The following is a 20,496-nucleotide window of genomic DNA, read 5'->3' on the forward strand; positions in this document are numbered from 1 at the left end:
AGGGAGATATATTTTAAACCACTGAGAAACCCTTTCCAATACAATACATCTGGGTGAACTCTGGAGGCACACTGCCTTCAATAAAAATACCAAAAGAACATTACTCAGACAGCTGAAATTGCCAACTTGCAATTGGGAAAACATCAATTAGGACTTTCTTCAAATATCAACAATCCGGACTCAAAATTTCCTGTGCTCCAGAATGGTTTGTCATGCAGTTTGAATGCTTCTCAACACCTAAGTGAACTCTAAAAAAAAACCAGAGATTGCTTCCAAACCGATGGAAACACTTCCTTACACAAGAGAGCAGCCATATTTTCCGTATCTGAGCATAGCTGTGTGCACACAAGTCTCACCCATTCATCTGGACAGTTCTAAGAGCAGAACAGTGTGTGTGGGTGTGGAGGGGGCCGTCTTGGGAGAGAGCTTACTTGGAGCAGTCTTCACAAGCAATGTTCCCTGTGGTCTCCTTGATGGTGCGCTCAGAGACAAACGCTGGATACTCGGTATCACAAGGTTCCATGGTCTGCTTCAATTTCTGGGCTGTCGGGATAAGGGGTGGGGATGGGGGTCGGGAGAGGGAAAAAAAAAAAAAAAACAACAAGGCACAAGCTCAATATTGTGACTGGCAGCCCAGAGCAACTCCAAATGCAGTTCTGCTTCTGCTGCTCTGTGATTTTTCTAGGCACAGCATAATGCATTATTTTCTAATTAGTCAAGTGATTTCATCTGCCAAGGGAACTCTATAAGCTATAATTCCTCAAGCAGTTGTGTTGGCTTGATCAGCTATCATTTATGTATCATAAGCATTCGGCTTGCTGGGACAACATCAATCACCAGGTCTCTGACCTCAGGCTTTCTCAAACTTAGCAGCAACACATATGTATCTCTGAATAAATGTATAAAATATAACTTATGCCATATTACTTCGGGTGAGACAAAGGTCATGATACAATTGCATGGTTTTATTATAGAAAGAAAATTGAAATATGAAAATAGTAAAATACGTAATGTCTTTGAAGCACAGCCATGAACCAAATCCTGCTATTACAAAGTTCCATGTCTAATAGCATACCCCATCAGTTTTAAAACACTAAATAACCTTGGTACGTGGATGAGCACATAGTAGGCACTTTGCAAGGCCTTGGTGGTTGGTTAAATTGTTCAAGTTATGTCCAGTGGGCAAGATAAAACAAATCCGAGTCTCAATTTTCTTACTTATAAAATGAGGAGAATAAAGTTGTTCTAACAGAGCTTGATGGCAGAAGTAAATGAAACAAACTGGCCAGTATGCCGCCAGGAACATGATGGGTGCTAATGTCAAATCATGATTACCTCTACCACCACCACCATCATCATCATAGCAACATTAATGACACTACCATTCTAACCAAGTCATTGTGACATTAAAATGATGACAATGTTGAGAGTCACCATAGCATAAGTGGTTAAAAGGTCAAGAATCTGAAGTGTAAAAGATTGGAGAACAAATTCCTGTCCCGCTCCTTCTAGCTAACCCTCAGTAGTCTGATATGTAAAATGGGGATGCTAGTGGCACAGCTACTTTTCATGGGAGGTCTCCTCATTAAAATGTTCCAGAACTACACTCAATACCCAAGCATTCTACAAAGTCTTTGGCTGGTGATACTATAGAGCAACTATACAGGATGTACACTGATAATTCTACAACTCAACAGAATGTCAACAAAATGAGGTGTGGGCAAAGCCTCAAGTTCTATTCCAAATACAACTGGCCGGATGCCAACACCATGGGCAGGTTGTCTGTGATGCTGGGGGAACCAGGGGAGCTGACAGTGCAAAACTGCTGTTTGCTCACAACCAGATAACTGCTGGGTGATCAGGAAACTGTTCTACGCCTTTGTATAGTAACATGACTGCTTCTTATTTTTACGTTTTCACTAAACTTTATTTACCCACTACACAGAAAGAAAGTAAATGGTTGGGGGTTTGGGGTTTAAAGCATGATGCACTGTCATTTTCTCTTTTGAAACAAAAGGAAATAGACTATTAGCTTTTTAAGCTAGGATGCCATCTTTTTAGGAAGTGGCCACTGACGTCAAGGGGAGATGCTTCTACCAACCTAACAGGATTGTTTGGGGGGAATAAATGCCTTAATACATGCCTTAATAGGTACCTTTCTCTGAAGGGAGGAGAGAACCTCCACTTTGACTATGACCTTGTCTAAACAAGATAAGAGTCAGAGAACTCAAAAGGCTTCCATAGCCTTGGAAACTCATGACTGTAGCATAGGGAGATTACTGATGCCATAAACAGGAGTGTCAATTTGTAAAGTCAACAACAGGAGTCACTGTGCACTTACTCCTCATGTAGGATCTCTGTCCTTAATGTGCTGTACATTGAGATTTAATGCTATAACGAGTACTCAAACAGTATATTTCACTTTGTGTTTCTATGGGGGTGCAAACTGTTGAAATCTTAATGTATACTAAACTGATCTTCTGTAAAAAACAAAACAAAACAAAACAAAAAAAAAAAAAACAAAAAAAAACACAAAACTATCAATTCCCAACTTGACTCTCACTGGGATTAAACATGACAATAGGTCTGATCTGATTTCATCATCATTTAAAAAATCATCTATTATTTTTCACTTTATGTTTCTGTATGGGAGCAAACTGTTGAAATCTTTACTTAATGTATGCTAAACTGATCTTCTGTATATAAAGAGAATCGAAAATGAATCTTAATGTGAATGGAAGGGGAGAGGGAGTGGGAAAGGGGAGGGTCGCGGGTGGGAGGGACGTTATGGGGGGGAAGCCATTGTAATCCATAAGCTGTACTTTGGAAATTTATATTCATTAAATAAAAGTTAAAAAAAAATACATGCCTTAATAATAAATGTACAGCTGTTAATACAATGAGATGCGCACACACACACATACACTTTCACACACAGCCTTCTTGACATACTAGGTGTTAAAAAGTGCCACCACCTCCATGCCCAAAGCTGGGTTAACTGTGTAGTTTCAAAGAGCAGAGATTCTGGGGGTTTTGAGTCCTGCTGCTGCTGTGTGACATCAGGTGAGTTTTTAAATGTCTACATCTTAAGGTACTCATCTGCAAAATGGAAATAACATGCTCACACGGTTGTCTAAGAATCAGAGGAATGAATGTATAGAAGGAAGCTGACACAGTGAGTGCTAAATATGTGTAGATTCTTACTACCCATCAGGACTCTCACTGCATACATACTCTCACTGAGTCCTCAGACTGTCGGGCTGAGCCACTAGCCTATGTTTAGAAAAGGCAAGCAGGTGGCTGTCTCCCTGGTTCCCGGCTCCACAGACTGGTGCTTGTGGCTATTATTCCTCCAGAGGGTCAGTTCCCAGACATGGACCCTCTGTTGCAGGGCAATGGTAGCTCATCAGAAGGGTCATTATGTGCTTGCTGAATAAATAATTCGCCCAAATGGTATTTTCAAGCAAATCAATGGACAGAGGGAAAATGAGACCCTTAGACCCTCTGACAAGTTGCCTACATTCCAAACGCAAGGGAGGAGCCTTTCCACGCCCACGCCCACGTCCACGCCCACGCCCACGCCCGACAGCAGCAGCACGGGAGGGCACCTGGCGGGAATGCAATGCTCACCGCAGTTCTCTTCCTGGCCCCTCTTCAATGAGGATGATGCTTGTGCTCCACCACCTGTCTTCCATTTTCATCTCTCCTTCCTTTGCTCTGCTCTTCTTTTATTGCAGAAGACCAAACATAACGCTTGTATTTACTAATATTTGGTAATACTTTCGATTTTCATTGTTCTTATTTTTACAATGCATTTCTCTGTCTGGCAAGTGATTCTGATGTTTGATTTAGGAAGCTTCCTTTTATAATTACAGTATTTGAATCTCAAAAAGTCAGTTAAAATGAAATAAACATTAAGTACACAAAAGCATAGACTGTAAGTGCCTATCGCACACACATGCAAATGGCATATAAAAACCCAACAAGCATAGCAGCTAAATTTATCAAGAAATTGATATATGCCAGATGATGCCATGTAGTAATTCACAGTAAAACATGACAAATATTAAATAATAGACTATGGGGTATGAATAATTGGTATCTGTTTTTGCTGAGAGTACATGGAGCAGAGAGGACTTGAGTAAATTGCCCAAGTGCATCCAGTGAGTATGTGGCAGAGCCAATATTTGAACTTGGGCCATCTGGCTGCAGCACGTATATGTTTATGTTCTGTGAAGTTTGGCAAATAGAAAAAAAAAAAGGACAAAGGGTCTTTGGGTCAGGCTGATAGGCAGCACACATGATTTAAATAAGCCTGATAATTGCAGCATCTCTAATTCTAATTGTCTGGACCCAGTTAAAATGGACTGAGTCCAAAACTCTCAATGGCGAGACTCATTTGGCTCTGTTCCTCTCTGAAGATGAAATTCTTTCTGCTTTGACAACTGTGGGGCACCATGCTGATGTAGGGATGCACTGTTGAGTCTGTCTGCAGCGGGACTATGGACTGGCTGGAACCTGCTTCATCTGTTTCTGGGAAACACACAGATTATCATAGAAAACCATGGCCACTCCTAACCTGAAGAACAGGATTTACTACAAAGACCTTTCAGTGCATACACGCTATGGAAGACACATCTATCTGCCAGTCACTGCTGTTTCATCCATGGAATTGCAAACCAATAACCCAGGTTGCCAGCAGTGTTTTAACTCTGAGACGTGTAAACTCACTATCCTACAAAGGCATAGGTATACAAGGATCATGGAGCTCAGCTAGGGTGATTCCCCCTTTTCCCAAAAGGGAAAATTGAGGTTCAGAAAGACTACAAAGCCTGCCTTGGATCCCAGAGAAAGTGACTTGTTTCAATCACTTAAAAAGCAAACCTCTACCTCCACCTTAATGGCCAGTACTCGTGAAGCACTTACTACATGGCCAGCATGGTGCAGGCCTTGCGTATGGAGGGATCCTCACCACCACAGAGTGAGCAAGGTCTTGCTCTTGTCCCATTTTGCAGATGAACAAAAGCACAGCGGAACTGAAATGCTTGCCCAGAGTCACACTGGCAGAGTCCAGATGTGATTCCAGCAGCCACATCTCAGCGCCTGCACGGTTCATCATCACAGCTCCATGCCTCCCGTCCCAGAGAAGCTGAAGGTGCTGTGACCAGTCACTTGCTCACAATGCGGCACCCGAAGGAGCATCCGCACAATCAAATTTAATTTTCCCTTAGCAACAAATGTCCTTGATGAGAATAGCTGACTTGAGTTCACAGTAATTATGTGCAGACAATTGGGACTGAATAGATCTGCCATTTGAAAAGCCTTTCTCTTCTTTTGTCTCCATGAATGCATCCCCATTCATGACTGGGTGCCAAGAAGCTCCATTCTCTTTGTGCAACTTCACCAAAATGATACCTTTGTGATCATCAAGCAGAAATGGGCTTCCACAGTCCCCTTCATTAAGGAAACAAAGCAGATAAACAGTGTAATTACAGATTCCATTTTTAGCTAAAACAGAGATGTATGTCTCAGTTCTGGGTCTTTATCTAGCAGGGAATGGTGAGTTTAGAATGCAGAGAACTTGCAAGTCACTATCAGCATGGTGCCTCAAACTTTTTCCTCCTTCCACTGGGTCTAGGATTTATGGTTATATAGAAGAATCCCAGTGGCAGCAGCCTGTGCATGAGTTCATTTATCTCTATCTGAGTTTCATCATCTATAAAATGGAAAAGGGTGCATTCATGCCCAGATGAGGGTTGCAGGGAGAATGGAACAATTCTTGTCAAGCAACCAACTCCACGTTCCAGAGGCTCCAGGAGTGGCAGGTATAGCTCTCACATTGTCTCGCGGAGGTGGGGGTATTGGCTTAGGTCTGAGTCCATCATCTATTAGCTGTCTGACTCAGGAACTTCTGAGAGGTCTGGCGACAAACTCTAGCAGCATCCGAGATTTGCAGATCATCTGTACGGTAGCTCCCTGGACAGGACAAGGCGCCACAGTCCACATCGCATGTCCCGTGGGTATGAAGACTTGACGAGGCTTCTCTGCTGCCTGCAGGAGGAAGCACTCACCACTCACGTTTCCCAAGTGAGATGACTTGGGGAAGTTAACTCCAAAAGGTCTTTTTAAAAAAGCTTCCCGAGGTAGCAGAAAACAAAATGTTGACATTCTTCCTCCTAGCTAACATGTTGGTCCACCTGGGGACCAGTGAAAGATGTGAAATTTTAGTAAGGGAAACCTCACCTTCATCCACGTCTCTAAATTTCAGGAGCACAGAGATCACATCCTCCTGCCTTACTCACCGTCTGCTGTCTTTTACCCTGTCTTCTAGGCCACGGCTTCTCAACAATGCCACTTCTGGCACTGAGTCAGGTAATTCTTTATTGCGTGGTTGGCCTGTGGTTGCATGATGTTTAGAAGCATCCAGGCCTCTATCCATCCCATTCTCTCTCCTCCTCTCTCCCAGGTTGTGAAAACCAAAAATGTTACCTGACATTGCAGTGACCCTTGGGGGGACAATTTTCCTGCTCTGACCCTAGTTGTATACCACCAGTCTAGGCAAAGATCATGGTGACTCTCAGAAATTCAAAACTAGCTGTTAATTATGCAGGACCCTAGCAAGAGGGTGGGTGGATGTCCATGGTGGCTGGTCATGGGGAAGAGAAAATGGGTTAAGGCAAGAATGGGGGAAGTGGGTACAGAGACTGGCACAGAGAAGAGAGGCGTCTCCATCAGGTGGAAGAGGAACGCCAAAAACAAGTCACAGATGACCAGGCTGCTATCCTGGGCTCTGAGTGTATGCCCCAGAAATAACCAGACATCCGGGTCAAAATCCACCTGCCCCTGAATGCCCACCACGTGTGAGTCCTTGCATGCAGGCTTTGCCTGTGTTGTTTAATTCATGTCTCATAGCCACATTATGTCTGTTGTTAGTGCTCTTGACACATGAGAAAACCAAAACCCTAGAGACCAAGTGACTTGTCCAGGACCTCCAGCTGGCCAGACTTAGAAGAAGGCTGCCTGACATCAGGGATACTTCATCACCAGGCTCAACAGCCACTCTGTTCTCTGCGAGCTCACAGCCTGATTAGCAGGCAGTGAGGATTTGTCCCCAGGCTGCTGGTGTTACAGAGAAAGCAGCCATTTAACCCACTTGCAACCCGTTCTCTTAGTCTCTATTGATCACCTTTCTTCTTTGCTTTTCATCTGATTTTCTCCCATCCCATTAGTAAAATTGCGGAAAAGCTAATCAAATAAGAGAAGTAAATATAAAAAGACCAACCAGCACCCTAATTTAGTGGATTCTTTTCATATTTCCTTTTTAAACAAAAAAGTTCACTTGTCAACAAAAGCAGCAGGCTCTATAGGTAAAATTCCTTTAGGAGACATGATGGCCTTCTTTTCCTTACTCATCTGTATTACGTTCTCCATCTATTCATCTCCATTTGCCTTCTGATTGCTTAACACTATTTAACTTCACGGTCTCCTTCCTCCCACACTGGACGTCTTTTTAGTGTGTATACATTTTCTATCTCAGATTTTGTTTTGCTGTATTTTTTTTTAATCTTGTAAGCATTTTTTATTTAAGAATTTTTCAGAACCAGAGTGTTACTCTTGAGACCTTCCATGAATGTGTTCTGGCTTAAAGTATTCTTATTGGTGCACATTTCAAGAGCTACCAGTGTTGGCAATCCTAAGTTATATGCTTCTCCTGGTGATGATCAACCTGTTACAGAAACTTTTGTTCCCATCTCACTTGATTTGCTTTAGGCTAAATTTCCAGAAGTGGAATCACAGACATGCACTGCCAATCAAAAAAGGTAAAAAAACCACTAGGGAGGGGTAAGGACTGGGCATAAGCCCTGGAGTCAGCAGGACAGTGTGTGTGTGTGTGTGTGTGTGTGTGGATGAAAGCCCAGCACAGGGGTCCTGCTCCACTGCGGTGGCAGGGTCCCAGGGCTAAGCCAAGCCTGGGCACAGGGCACTGTTGTCAGAGGCCACTCTACGCAGGCAAGAGCACGTCGTAAGTAGAAATCAGAGTGCTCCTGGATCTGGACAAACTGGGTCGGTCTGTAAGTTAGAAAGCCATGCCTGCTACAAGAACAATTTGTTAGGGTATGTAATATGCAAACATGAACCATTTTATCTCTACAGGAGAGCTACAAAATCGGTGGCATTGTTGCAGTCCCTGTGGGCTGGGTGGACAATGTTCTCAAAGCTGGCATGATGATAACCTTTGCTTGGGTCAAGGTTGTGACTGCAGTGAAGTCTGTTAAAACACACCATGAAGCTTTGAGTGAAGCTCTTCCAGGGACAACACTGGCTTCGATGTCAAGAACGAGCCTGTCAAAGCCGTTTGTCAGGGTACTGTCACTGATGATAGCGAAAGCAGCCCACCTAAGGAAGAAGCCGGCATCATGGCTCAGGTGTTTATGCTGAACCAGCCAATTGAAATCAATGCTGGCTCTGCCCTAGCACTGGCTCAGCACGAAGCGCACGGTGCAGGCAGGTCTGCTGACCTGGAGTGAAACACTGATCAACCTTCTGGCAAGAATCTCAAAGACGGTGCTCCATTCTTGGAATTTGGTGGATACTGCCATTGTTGACAAGGTTCCTGGAAAGTCCACGTGTGCTGAGCACTCCTCCTCTGGGTCATGGCTGTTCCAGTTAAGAGACAGACCATTGCGTGGATGGGATCAAAGCAGCTGACAAGAAGACTGCTGGAGCTGGCAAAGTCCCCAAGTCAGCCCAGAAAACTCAGAAGGCTGGATGAATATCATTCTGAACACCTGCCACCCAGTCTTAGCCGCTGGTGGAGGATTCGTCACAGAACCATTTATCGGAATTGGACATTTATGTTTAACAGTGGAAAACAGTTAATGATACCAATGTAGCATAAACAGTAGAAGGAAGGGAGAATTTTCTGGACAACCTGCTACTGTTGTTGTTTTTGTTGTTGTTGTGTGTATGACACTTCTGTTATTAGCTCTGCCAATCAATAATTCTCAACTGAAACAACTTGACCAAAAATCTGTCAAGTATTTTGAGTCCCATGAATAAAAAGTTTAATGAGAGAAAAAATTTAAGCTTATATGTTTTCTCCACTGTGGCCCATGGCTGTAAAGAATCATTTTTTTTTCAAAGACAGATAATGAAAAGTAAGAAGCATAATGGCAGTCTCAGACAACGCAGGTGAAAAAAAAAAAAAGATCATACATGAATGTATCGAGGAAAGAAAGAACACGGTGTAGCTGGGAAACAGCAGGTGGCTGAGCCGCTGTGACCACAGTGCTGGGCAAGAATACTCACTAAGGAGCGCCAGCTTGGTAGGCACTCGCTGTCACTGTCATGGTCAACGTCATCATCACCATTATCATGGACTAATCAAAGCTATCAGTGAGGGACTGTTATGTTCCTGTCACTGTGATCAGCAGAGAACAAAATTTACCTTAGCACTGAACGAACACACACACACACACACACACACACACACACACACACTTTCCCCCCTTATGATAACAAGGGGGCCTTCAGCCTTGGAAGTATCAGCTAATCTTCAAGAGGCCAACCTCTGAGCCAGGCCTCAAACTCCCTACTGATCTAACTCTACAATACAAGCCTCTAAACGTCTCCACCAACTGCTCTTCAACACCTCGAAGGCTTCTGAGCAGGGGAGAGTAACATCACATTTATGTTTCAGGAAACCAGCAGAGATGCTCTCCATCTGTTCAGCCTGAGACACAGGCCCTGGTCTGTCTCAGATGCTAGCATCGTCCACAAGCTGCCTGGAGAACACACCTGAGAAGTGTGTGACTTCAGAGCTCTGGCTCACGAAACAGCTCACAGTGCACAATCAACACGGGGCGGCCGAGGCCTGTGGAATTCTGCGTCAGACTGGACGGCCCATTGCTTATCACAAAGGATGGCTGTTTGCTGGCAGAACTGGAAAATCGTCACTTCATCCGTGGAAGTTTTACACCAGCCAGCACATCCCTGATGAAAAGCACCCAGTGAACCCAGGGATCATCGCTCTGACCAGGAGACAGAAGCCAGGGCTGCTTACCTGTAGCTGTCAGGTCAGAGTGCCACCAGCTGCAGAGGTTGAATTCCACCAAGAACCTAAACAGAAGGCGGGAGAGTCCAGCATTACTTGCCCTGAACACAAGAGTGACATTCCGTGCTACCTAACATTATTCTCCTTTGGAAGAACAACATTGCAACCTGGAGACATCCACATGCCTAGCTGGGTTACCACTGAATTTTCACCAGGTTTTATATGACTTGTGAGAAGCTTTTATCATCAACACTACCCAATCCCAGGAATCTGACTTCCAGAGACTCGATGACTCCTGGTTAGGAAATTCCTGGCAGGGAAGCTGGAGAAAGTTCTCCAGTTACTAGCCACTCACTATTCACTCAATACCATCTAGCTTGAGCCCACAGAAAAGAGCTAACTTCCAAAAGGGCTGCTTCTGCTTTGGGTCAGAAATACAAACAGAATATCCTCCTCCACTTAGACTGCAGTCTGCAGGGAAAAATTAGGCTTTGAAAATTTATTCTACAACTCAAGCTTATTTAAGCCATGTGTGTATGCTGGGAGAGAGAGGGACAAACTTCTCTTTATGAAATTAAGCCACAATACAAATTATTAAAAATCAGTATTTCTTAATTGTCTGTAAAGAATACAGAAATAATGTAAGTCATGCTCCAAATGAATGGAGATGGGCTGAAATCCAGTCATTTATTCCTTGGTGTCTGGCTACTATCCATACTAGGTTTCTTACAATAAAAAATCCTGCTGTTTGCTATTCATATATTTTCTCTTATGAGTGAGGAGAACTTACTCTCTACTTGAATACACAAATGTTGTTCAATTAACACAGCCCACATGAAAGCAATGAAGACGACAATGTCTATACACCAAATGGCAAGAAGTCTGCCCTGAGCCCACAGAGTTGTAACCTTGGCAGAGAAAATGAGAATGAGAGGGACTGGTGGATCTCAAATGATCTGGTTGACACGCCTGTCTAGGGAAGCCTTTCCTCTTGTGGGACACTATTTCTATAACATATCCAGTATCTGGTCTGCAAGTCAAGTCTTTCATCTTCATGTCACTTCAAGTCTGCCCTAAGTCACAGATGCATCCAGCATCCTCTGAACAGGACCACAATTTGACAGGGCAAACAATGACATCACACCTGAGGGAAGCCCCCATCCCAGCTGATGTCCCCACTCTTGCACACGCAGTGACATCCGAAGCAGCACAGTGGGCAGCCACGGTAGTTTGTTCTTCTGGCCACAGCCCACCCAGGCTGCATTTAAAAACAGCCAGACATCCATGTTAAATTTAACAGTAACCACAATAAATAAATTTGGTTTGTGTATTGCAAGCTGTGAGTCTGCTAAACAATGACAGAAGGGCATAAGGAGCGACCAAAAAGAACTTAATGAAAGATAATTTTTTTGCTTCAATGTTTAATATTTTGAGATGTTCAATGGGGTTATCTCCAAGTATTAGGAACGTAATGGTTATCAAACGCATATCACAAATCTCAGTTCACTCTACAACACAGAAAGGAAAGCAGTACTTTTCACAACATGCAGCAAGTTGTACTTACAGGACAAGTTCTGTCATTATCCATTTCACTGCAGAGAGGAAGGCGTTATAAGGCTGAAAAGAAGAAGTCAATTCATTAGAAACAAAGTATCACACACCAGTCAATTCATTAGAAACAAAGTATCACACACCAAGGTAGCAGTTTAACTTAAGGCTTTCCATAAAGACAATGTTATTCTTCTACAGAGACTGTTATCATGTTTAAAAAAACAGCCAGGCTCAGCTAAAGGAAGAAAATGGTTGGATACTGTATCCCAAAACTAACATGGGAAAACTTTGAACTCCCCTGTAGCGAGATGTGATTTACAAGTAAAATAAACATGATCTAATACAAGGGTTATCACTGGGAGGAAAAAGGAAGTTCAGCAAACGATGCTTAAAGCTTTACCCCCTGGGGGCTAATATTTTGAAGCCTAATGCTGAGGGGCTGGAATCATATAACTAATTTCACATGGTGATTCACCAGGCTGCCTCTTGGAAAGGTGATTCCCTGCTCTGCATCACCGCGTGTCGTTCATTGAAAGAAGCAAAAACTGCATACACTTGGTTTTAATGCCTTCCATGAATTATGTAGGATTTAAGCTGCCTTTTTTCACACTAATGTATTTGGCCTTGAAAAAAAATGATAACCATATAAACACGCAATCTTATCCTTGCAGAAAATCCCCTTCACTCATGAAAGAAGGCATTGACAGCCTAATCTTTATTTCAGAATATTTTAATTAAAAAAAGCAGTTGGGTTGTTTACTCTGTGATATTTCCTATGTGGATAATTCAATTTCCTGAATTCTGGAAAATACCAAACCTCCCCCTCAGCTGGCTCTTTGTACCCAGGTATGCCAGATATGTGAGTGGTGGGTGGATTTGGGAGACAGGCAGTAACACTGGCAAAGCCTGGCTCATGTGTTGGGTCCAGAAAAATCTCAGAACCTTTTGTGGTTGCCTTTAGGTATCAAAGAATTGAAAGGCATGCCAAATCCTGGCTTCTGAAGCCATGGCTGTTAATCCTACCTACTAAGCATTTTCATCCTAAGAACTAGAACTGGGAATAGGGGAATTATGCAGTTTTAAATAAAACAAGAACAAATTTATACACCTGCAACCATTCTTGAAACTTTTCTACTTCGGGCCAGAAATTCAATGCGCACAACAAACATTTACTGGGGTTATTCCTTGCCCACCCAGATTTCAGACTTGCTCTGATTTGACCCTTACTCCCTGAATCAGAGGGCTGTGGGACCCCAGGTATAGGGGGCAGATAAGGGTGTGAAACATTAACCATTTTCTAAAACCAAAGGAAACTTTGTAGTCCTATAGCTTTGCCATCACACATGGTGGTTTGAAAAAGACTGGGTGATCAGGCCATGGGACAGTTCTGCGATTTTGTGACTGCTGGGATGGATGGTGTTGGCCAGAGAGATGATGAATAAGGGATTAAGCAAATAGCAGCAGCTCACCCTGAGGCCAGGGGAAGAGGCACCCAAGCATTTCATGCCAGACAGTGGCTCAATATAGGAGCAAACAGAGGGATTATGTAAATATGGGATTAAAAATTTAAATACACATTATCTCTCAAAAGGATAAAGCCATTGAGCCTTTAAACCTGATGATAAAAACATATCTTGGGGACATTTTAAATCTGGAAATATCCATGCTGAGGTTAGGGGGTGAGTTCCAATGGGAAAAAGCAATATTTTTCAAAATTCTCAAGTCTTACTTGCCTTTTAGAAATTTTCCAGCTCTGAATTTTTTCTTGTCCCTTCAGTGTAGGAAAATTGTGTTAAATACTTAGTTTTTAAGTAATCCTCTTGTAAGATCTTACATCACCAAATGAGAAGGTATAAGTATTTTAAAACCGAAATAGCTTTCAAATGATGAGTTCCTAGCCAAACTTTGGGTTAATTTTTGCTATTTACAAAATGCTAACATTGTAAGGGTTATATGAGTGGGCTTCAAAACGTCCTTGGAAAATGGAATCCAAGGATGAGTTTATTTTGTTGCAAAACAATTTTGAAATCCATGCATAGATTTCCCTTGAGTTTTTGGAAGTCCTCTTGTATTTCTACACATATCTGAGACTATATAGAAGTATCATTTTTTTGGTCATTTTTTTCTGTGTTTTAGGTGATCGGTGCCCAAATTTACATTGTTCGCACATTTTAAGTTACATTTTTAACTGGGAGTTAATTGTAAGAGTTTCTGGCAATGTGAAGGCCAGTTTCTGATGATAAAAATAGTTGTGCTCATTGATCCTCAAGGGTGACATCATCAACACTATCAGCTCCAGGGAAAATGGTGCTAAAATTCAACAGTATGATCCAAGGAAAGCATCTATGATCAACATGGAGATTCATTAGTTCATGGGCCAGGAGCTCAACTACAAAGCAAAAGGAAGACTTCTGTTGAACAAAACCCAATTCTGTTTGCTATGAAGAAAAGAGTATTGACCAAACTCCCTTTTTGGTTTCATCCAAGTGGACCTGGTGCCTCAATGCATGCAATCCTTTAAGTCTATTTTTCATTTCTATAATCACAGAGGGAGCACTGCTCACAAGGAGATCAAGACAAAGATGGCTGACTGCCTTTCTGCACGGCAGTATTGTACTCACATCCAGGAGACCACGGGCACCATCACTGCTCTCCTTGTTGGCTCTGCACATGGCTTGGTAGTCATACAGGGTGATCCTGTAGGAATGAACAGACAGGAGCTGTACAAAAGGAGGAGACATGGGGAGGAGACAATGCTGGGGACCAGTGAGGTGAGTCACTGTTGTCAGGTGCAACAGTGACAAGTACAATGCAGACCCAACAAGGTGTGACAAACAAGGAACCTGGCAAAGCAAGTATCGGGGAGACCCGTCATGTCATCTCTGGGAACCTGAAGAACACAGATGAGAAACCCCCTAACTTAGCAGAACCATTGTTCAAATCTTAACAATGGACCTGGATACTCCAAAGGGAACATGGTTTTCTGAACCGGATTCCTTGCTGGAGTCTACTTGACTATGTCTCTGAACACTAAGGAGGGCTGAGAAGCGTCACTTTGGATTTAGAAAAGGCAGGATTCTCTTTCTCAAGCACTAGGAAACAGACCTAAACCGTAACAACCCCAGGAAGTGGACAGATAGCAATCCCTAGCCTCTACCACCAACTCCAAAATGATGAGTATATGCTTAGTTTTGAAAACAGCACAGGTTATCAAGCAAGAATAGTATCTTTTTTCTCCTCTGGTGATAAAAGTGTAGCTCTCCTCTCAGCCATGGCATTCAGTCAGTTGCAAAAATGTTTTCCTTTATTTGACTCAAGAAATTTTAGTACCCATTTATGAAAGAATGATGGAGAGCCATTTCTGGGAGTGTTCTCCCTATTCCATACCTGAAGCTTTAGCTGAACAAGACCTTCATTCCCACCCTGCCCTTCAGCATCCACTCCCACCATTCCTGGTGGCCCAAAGGACAAGACAACCAAGGTGCAGCCTGAGCCACCTAACAGCTGCCAGACGTGAATGCGAATGCTTTAATTTGAGCACTTCTAAGTGACTTGATAGAATTCTCCCCATAGAAACTCCTTTCTAGAACAGTACAATGTGTCATGTTGAGCATCCAAAATGCTGTGCACAGACAGAGCACTACAAGGAAAGCACCATACAGCAGGCCTGCTTCACACATACCCCTGGTACCTGCTATGGCATGCAGCATGGAGATGGCATTTAGATTTGAAAGGAACTAAGGGCACACTAAGACCAAAGGGCCCAATGGTAAATGGACTGTGGAGCTCCCCTTAGCTGGACAATGAGTTAGACACATTACAGATTCTTGGCTGACAAGCAGAAAACCGGTCACACTTGATCAGATCAAAAGAAACCAGGCTCCGACCACTAGCAAAGACCAAGAGACCCCTAGGGGACACCCGTAGCCATGTAGTATTCTAGCCTGTTCTTGAAGCTTCTCCCTCAGAATAGCTCTTCAGCACTGTCCCCTGGCTATTTCCCTTGCAAGATGCTAGTAAGTGTATGTTTATGGAAACAAACATGAAGGCCCCAACAGTCAGCCAAGACAGTGTAGGCTTCGCACAAAACCTCTCATAGGAACCTCCATCAATGACACAGCCCCAATACTGGCCCCGTTATTGGGATCTGCCCCATGAGTGACTGCAGATCACAGTGGACCAGTCTGACTGGTCGCTAACATGCCACTGTCTCTACCCTTGCCCAGGAGATTTCCACAGGTGCCCCTCCAAGTGCTGGCTGGGACTGGGTGTGTGTCCATTGTGATTTACCCTTTTCCTACTGCCCAGCTCTGGCTTCACAGCTCAGCTCTGCAGCCAGAGCCGGGTGGGAGGCAGCGGCGGGTTGAAAGGAAAGAGCACCTGTTTGGAGGCAGGGTGGTCTTGGTTTTAAAAGTTGGCTCAGGATGTAATCTGAGTACAGTGCTTATCTTCTTCAGAGGCTTCATTTCTCACTTGCAGCCTGATTCCCAGAGAAGTCTTGAGGCTTCAGTATCAGCTGCACAGGACATGGACTATGGATGGAGGGTGCCAGCCTCATCCAGAACCTTCCAACAGAAAGTCTGATTGCACTCTGGGTTAATGCTGGGGTTCTCAGAGCTACACTGTTGGCAAAGGCCCAGGGGACTGCAGTGGGACATATTGACACAAGCACCTGCTTTGAAATATGTAGCCTGAGCTAAATCCTCACTCACCCACTTAGAACAACGTTGAGACCTTATTTTTACCCTCTCGATGCCTCCGTTTCCTGTCTATAATGTGGTGAGAATAATGGCTCCTATAGGGTGGTGGTGAGGATTAAAGGAGGTTACTGATGTATTACAGTTAGCACAGTACCTGGCACAGAGGAAGCAGTCAACAGAAGGCAGAGCTGCAGCTGCTGTTATAATCATTAGTATGTTTTTCATTGCCATTGTTAATTAATGTAATGGTGTTTACTGCAATGGGAATCAACCCAGCTGGCTGGAGGACAGACAAGTCTCCTGGTTTTCTTAGCTCATTGGCACACACACACGCAATAAAATCCGCGCTTGTTACTACAGAACAGGGCACCCTAAGAGCCATGCTGGGGTTATCAAACGATGACGCAGGAATTGTTGTCCATGCACTTCTTCACAGAGGCCCAGCACAACAGCTGACATCTCCTGAACTCTAGCAGCCATTAGCAAGACTCCCCCAGCACATCTACACATGATAGATTCTAATCAGCCCCATTTTCACACAGGCACAAACTCAACCTCAGCCAGTCCAAACACTGCACCCAAGGACACACAGCTAACCAGTGGTGGAGACTAAATTAGCTGGGGGCCGATCTGGATCCTTCTCACCCTGCTTTGTGCTCAGAGGTAGGCTCCAACAGATTCTGGGATGTGCTGGCAATCCCGGCATCTGTGCCCCATCCAAGAAGGGTCTCACTGAAATGTCACAGGAAACACTGCCCAAAATAAGGTCTCATAACTAATGTCAAGAATCAACTTTCAAGCCAAACTGAGAAGCTGTTGAGGAGTGTCTGGGCCAGGCTGGACCAGCTGACTGGGCTTATGGACACCACTTGCTCTGTAACCACCCTGACAGAGAGATGACAAGGATCTCAGCATTCTTCCTTGGATCATTCCAAAGGCTCCGGCTTCCATGTTGAGGCCAAACTAAATTGCTCTGGCCCAGCCCCGGGGGCCAGGGTGCCGGTCTTTCATTTCAAAAGGAGGCCTTTCAGATACCACTGCCATGGAAGAGGTTACAGAATAAGCCTTCCCTGTCTTTTCCACACTTAGACAGCTTTAACTAGATGTTGCAGAAACAGAGGCTTCCAGATTAGTATCCTTTTTGAAGTCATTTTGTTACTGTTTTAAATAACTCCGTTTTGTGGCTACCTGTATCCTGTTCTGCTGATTATAGTTAAAGAACATGATAATTGCCTGCTTTCATTTGGCTCTAAAATAAGCCCTGAGAATCGTGCCCAACCCCAGACTGGTGCTACACACTGCTTCGCTCAGCGGTGGGAATTTATACTCATTACAGATAACACGCTTTAATCCCCATGGCATCACCACCAGGCCACTTCAATCTGAAGCTCCAGCCCTTATCCCGGAGACCTTATCATTAGCATCACTGTGCTTCCTAGAGGGATCTTTTGCAAACACCGACAGACGGCAGACATGGTCTCTGAAGCAGCAGCTCAAAGCCTGGTGACCCTTTACTCCTGAGCTGGGGAGAGCCTTGGGCGACAGGCTTGGGGCATTAGGACTCATTTAAAATCATTTTGTTGATACTGTTCTTTTCCAACCAAAAAATCATAACCAAGAAACCGATTTCTTCCAAGAATCTGCAGGCAGAATTTTAAAAGCATAAGCTCAGCTAATTCAGGCTGGCTAGCAACTGCAGGGATCAACATTTATTAGGTACCTACTTTGTGCAATGACTCGCTGTTTTAGCTAAGTTCGGCTAAGGGATTGGCCTCAAACAAATCTTCAAACAGCTTAAGGTTCGCAAAATACACACACAGCTCTAAAAGCAGGACAGGGAAAGCATTTGACACACTCACTGTGGGACATAATTAAACAATTCTCCAACTAAAAGTCTGAGGGGCACATCGCTCACTAGGGTAGCATGTAAATCTAAGTGTTCTTCATCAAGTCATACAATCTGTTCTCTAGGGGCAGCTTTCAACTTTGCAACTCAAAGTGCAGGGGCAGGAATACAAGAAAGACTTCACAAATGGGAAGTCCGTAATGATTCTTACATCTCAGAAAGCCACAGAGCCTGAAAAGCTCCGCTACTGGTCCGAGTTCTGAGAGAAGATTCCAAACACGCACCTGCTTCCCTTCGGCCCCACGGCTTCACTGCTCATCTCACAGCAGCCCGTAGTCTTGGAGCCCCATGGCTGGCAATCACTGAAATGGGCTTAGCTACCGAGCACCCCGTCATCGGCAGGGAACATGTTTCATGGGACTGCAGCCAGCCGGGAGCACAGCACAGAGGATGTTGGGGCCACCCAGGGTCCACTGCACACACAAAAAGGAAGGCTGTGAGGAGCCTCAGCCCTTTGTGCAGCTCGGCAGAATATCTGCCAGCATCCATCAACACTTTCCACGGACAGATGCTGTTAATGCCAAAATAAAGCTATAAGTGGCGGATCACGTCGGCATCTCACCCAGACACACGGAGCGGTAACACGAAGAATTGAAACCTTCCTGCCAGAAATGCTTAGTGGTCTCGAGTATTTAGTCTCCCCTTTGTAAGCGAACCCCTTGCTTTTCTTTTTTCTTTTATTTTTATTTATTTATTTTTTTTTTGACAGGCAGAGTGGACAGTGAGAGAGAGAGAGACAGAGAGAAAGGTCTTCCTTTGCCGTTGGTTCACCCTCCAATGGCTGCCGCGGCCAGCGCGATGTGGCCGGCGCACCGCGCTGATCCGATGGCAGGAGCCAGGAGCCAGGTGCTTTTCCTGGTCTCCCATGGGGTGCAGGGCCCAAGCACCTGGGCCATCCTCCACTGCACTCCCGGGCCACAGCAGAGGGCTGGCCTGGAAGAGGGGCAACCGGGACAGAATCCGGCGCCCCGACCAGGACTAGAACCCGGTGTGCCGGCGCCGCTAGGCGGAGGATTAGCCTAGTGAGCCGCGGCGCCGGCCAAACCCCTTGCTTTTCAATAAGCACACCTCCAGTTTCCTTTGTTAGTGAGGAGTGGCCATGTAATTATAAAGAAGTAGTGGATCGGAGGCTAATTAAAAACCTATTAACTTACTAAAATGAGTTTTAGTAAAGAAGTCTGACCTTACCCCTTTGGGTCTTTTAAATCTCTGAATCCTGCTTCTGCCAGCCTAAAGTATGATGGCCAGAACTCAGCAGCTATCTTAGACCACGAGGTGAACTTGAGTTTGATATGGAGGAAAGTAGGAAAAAAAAATTGTGTTTCTGGGTCTGAAATGACTACCACCAGGCCCTCAAATTGCTATATTCAGACTTCCTTCACAGGAGAGAGAAAAGACTTCCATGTTCTTTAAGCTCTCGTTGTTTTCAATTTTCCGTTTGTAGCAAAACCAACTCTCAACCAATAATGCTGGATTTCACATTTGATTAAAAGACTTTCACTATCTCTTGAGACACAACAAGCATGAATATGAAAAAGAAACCTGCATAAAATACTTTGGTCTGCTTCAATTATGGAAAAAGATGAGGGGTGATTAGGCAAACATTCTCTGGAATCCCAGAGACATGGGTTCAAATTCCATCTCCCTTACTCATTCTCAGTGAACTTGTCAAGTTACTCGAATGCTGGAAGCCTCCACTGCCAGTTCTTATTTTTTGTCAATGGAAATAATGACAGTAGTTACTTCATGGAGTTGCTACGGGGATTAATTAAGGTATTGCATGTTAATTGCTTGGAATAATGCCTTATCCAGTTGTTAGGATTCAAAAAATGAGACAGGCTGCCACTGTGGTGCAGATGAGGGCGGTCATCATTACCTCTATAGAAGAGAATCCTCAAGCAGCAGCTTCAGGATTTCATGGGGGGGGGGGGGGTCTGTTGGAATCTCCCTGTCTCTGCATTCCACAAAACTCTGGCCCAGAAAAACACTTGTCCAAGCCAATCTGTCTCCTTGTTCCCTTCAGATGCCACCTCTGACAAAAGCACATGTCTGTGGAAACAGGTCGCAGGAAGCCAAGAAGCCATTCCATTCGTTACATGAGTTGTTGAGTATTAGACCTTGGCCAGGCAGCCAGCATGAAAGGGGAACAGCCATCCAAAACCAACAGATTTCCCCTTCCACACCCACTACACTCCAAGGCTGGGACATTTGCTGAAATGTAATGTGACTGACAAAAGTGGGGAAAGCCCTCAGTCTCACCCTACAGAGACAGGAGTAGAAATGGT

The 20,496-nt window shown here is 44.2% G+C and overlaps 1 protein-coding gene across 4 annotated transcripts in view; it reads right to left on the minus strand.

Annotated features, from left to right (window-relative positions):
- The window catches only part of CACNA2D3 (calcium voltage-gated channel auxiliary subunit alpha2delta 3), an 879,489-nt gene that overhangs the window by 52,628 nt on the left and 806,365 nt on the right, over positions 1-20,496 (minus strand). For all 4 annotated transcript variants that reach the window (XM_051851530.2, XM_051851531.2, XM_051851529.2 and 1 more), the window contains 4 exons: positions 14,227-14,302; positions 11,619-11,671; positions 10,064-10,119; positions 432-543 (listed from right to left, as the gene is read on the minus strand). In XM_051851530.2, the coding sequence (XP_051707490.1) occupies positions 432-543; positions 10,064-10,119; positions 11,619-11,671; positions 14,227-14,302 (297 nt within the window). The remainder of the gene's footprint in view (positions 1-431; positions 544-10,063; positions 10,120-11,618; positions 11,672-14,226; positions 14,303-20,496) is intronic.

This window comes from Oryctolagus cuniculus, chromosome 10 (assembly GCF_964237555.1).
Source record: "Oryctolagus cuniculus chromosome 10, mOryCun1.1, whole genome shotgun sequence".
Taxonomy (NCBI): Eukaryota; Metazoa; Chordata; class Mammalia; order Lagomorpha; family Leporidae; genus Oryctolagus; species Oryctolagus cuniculus.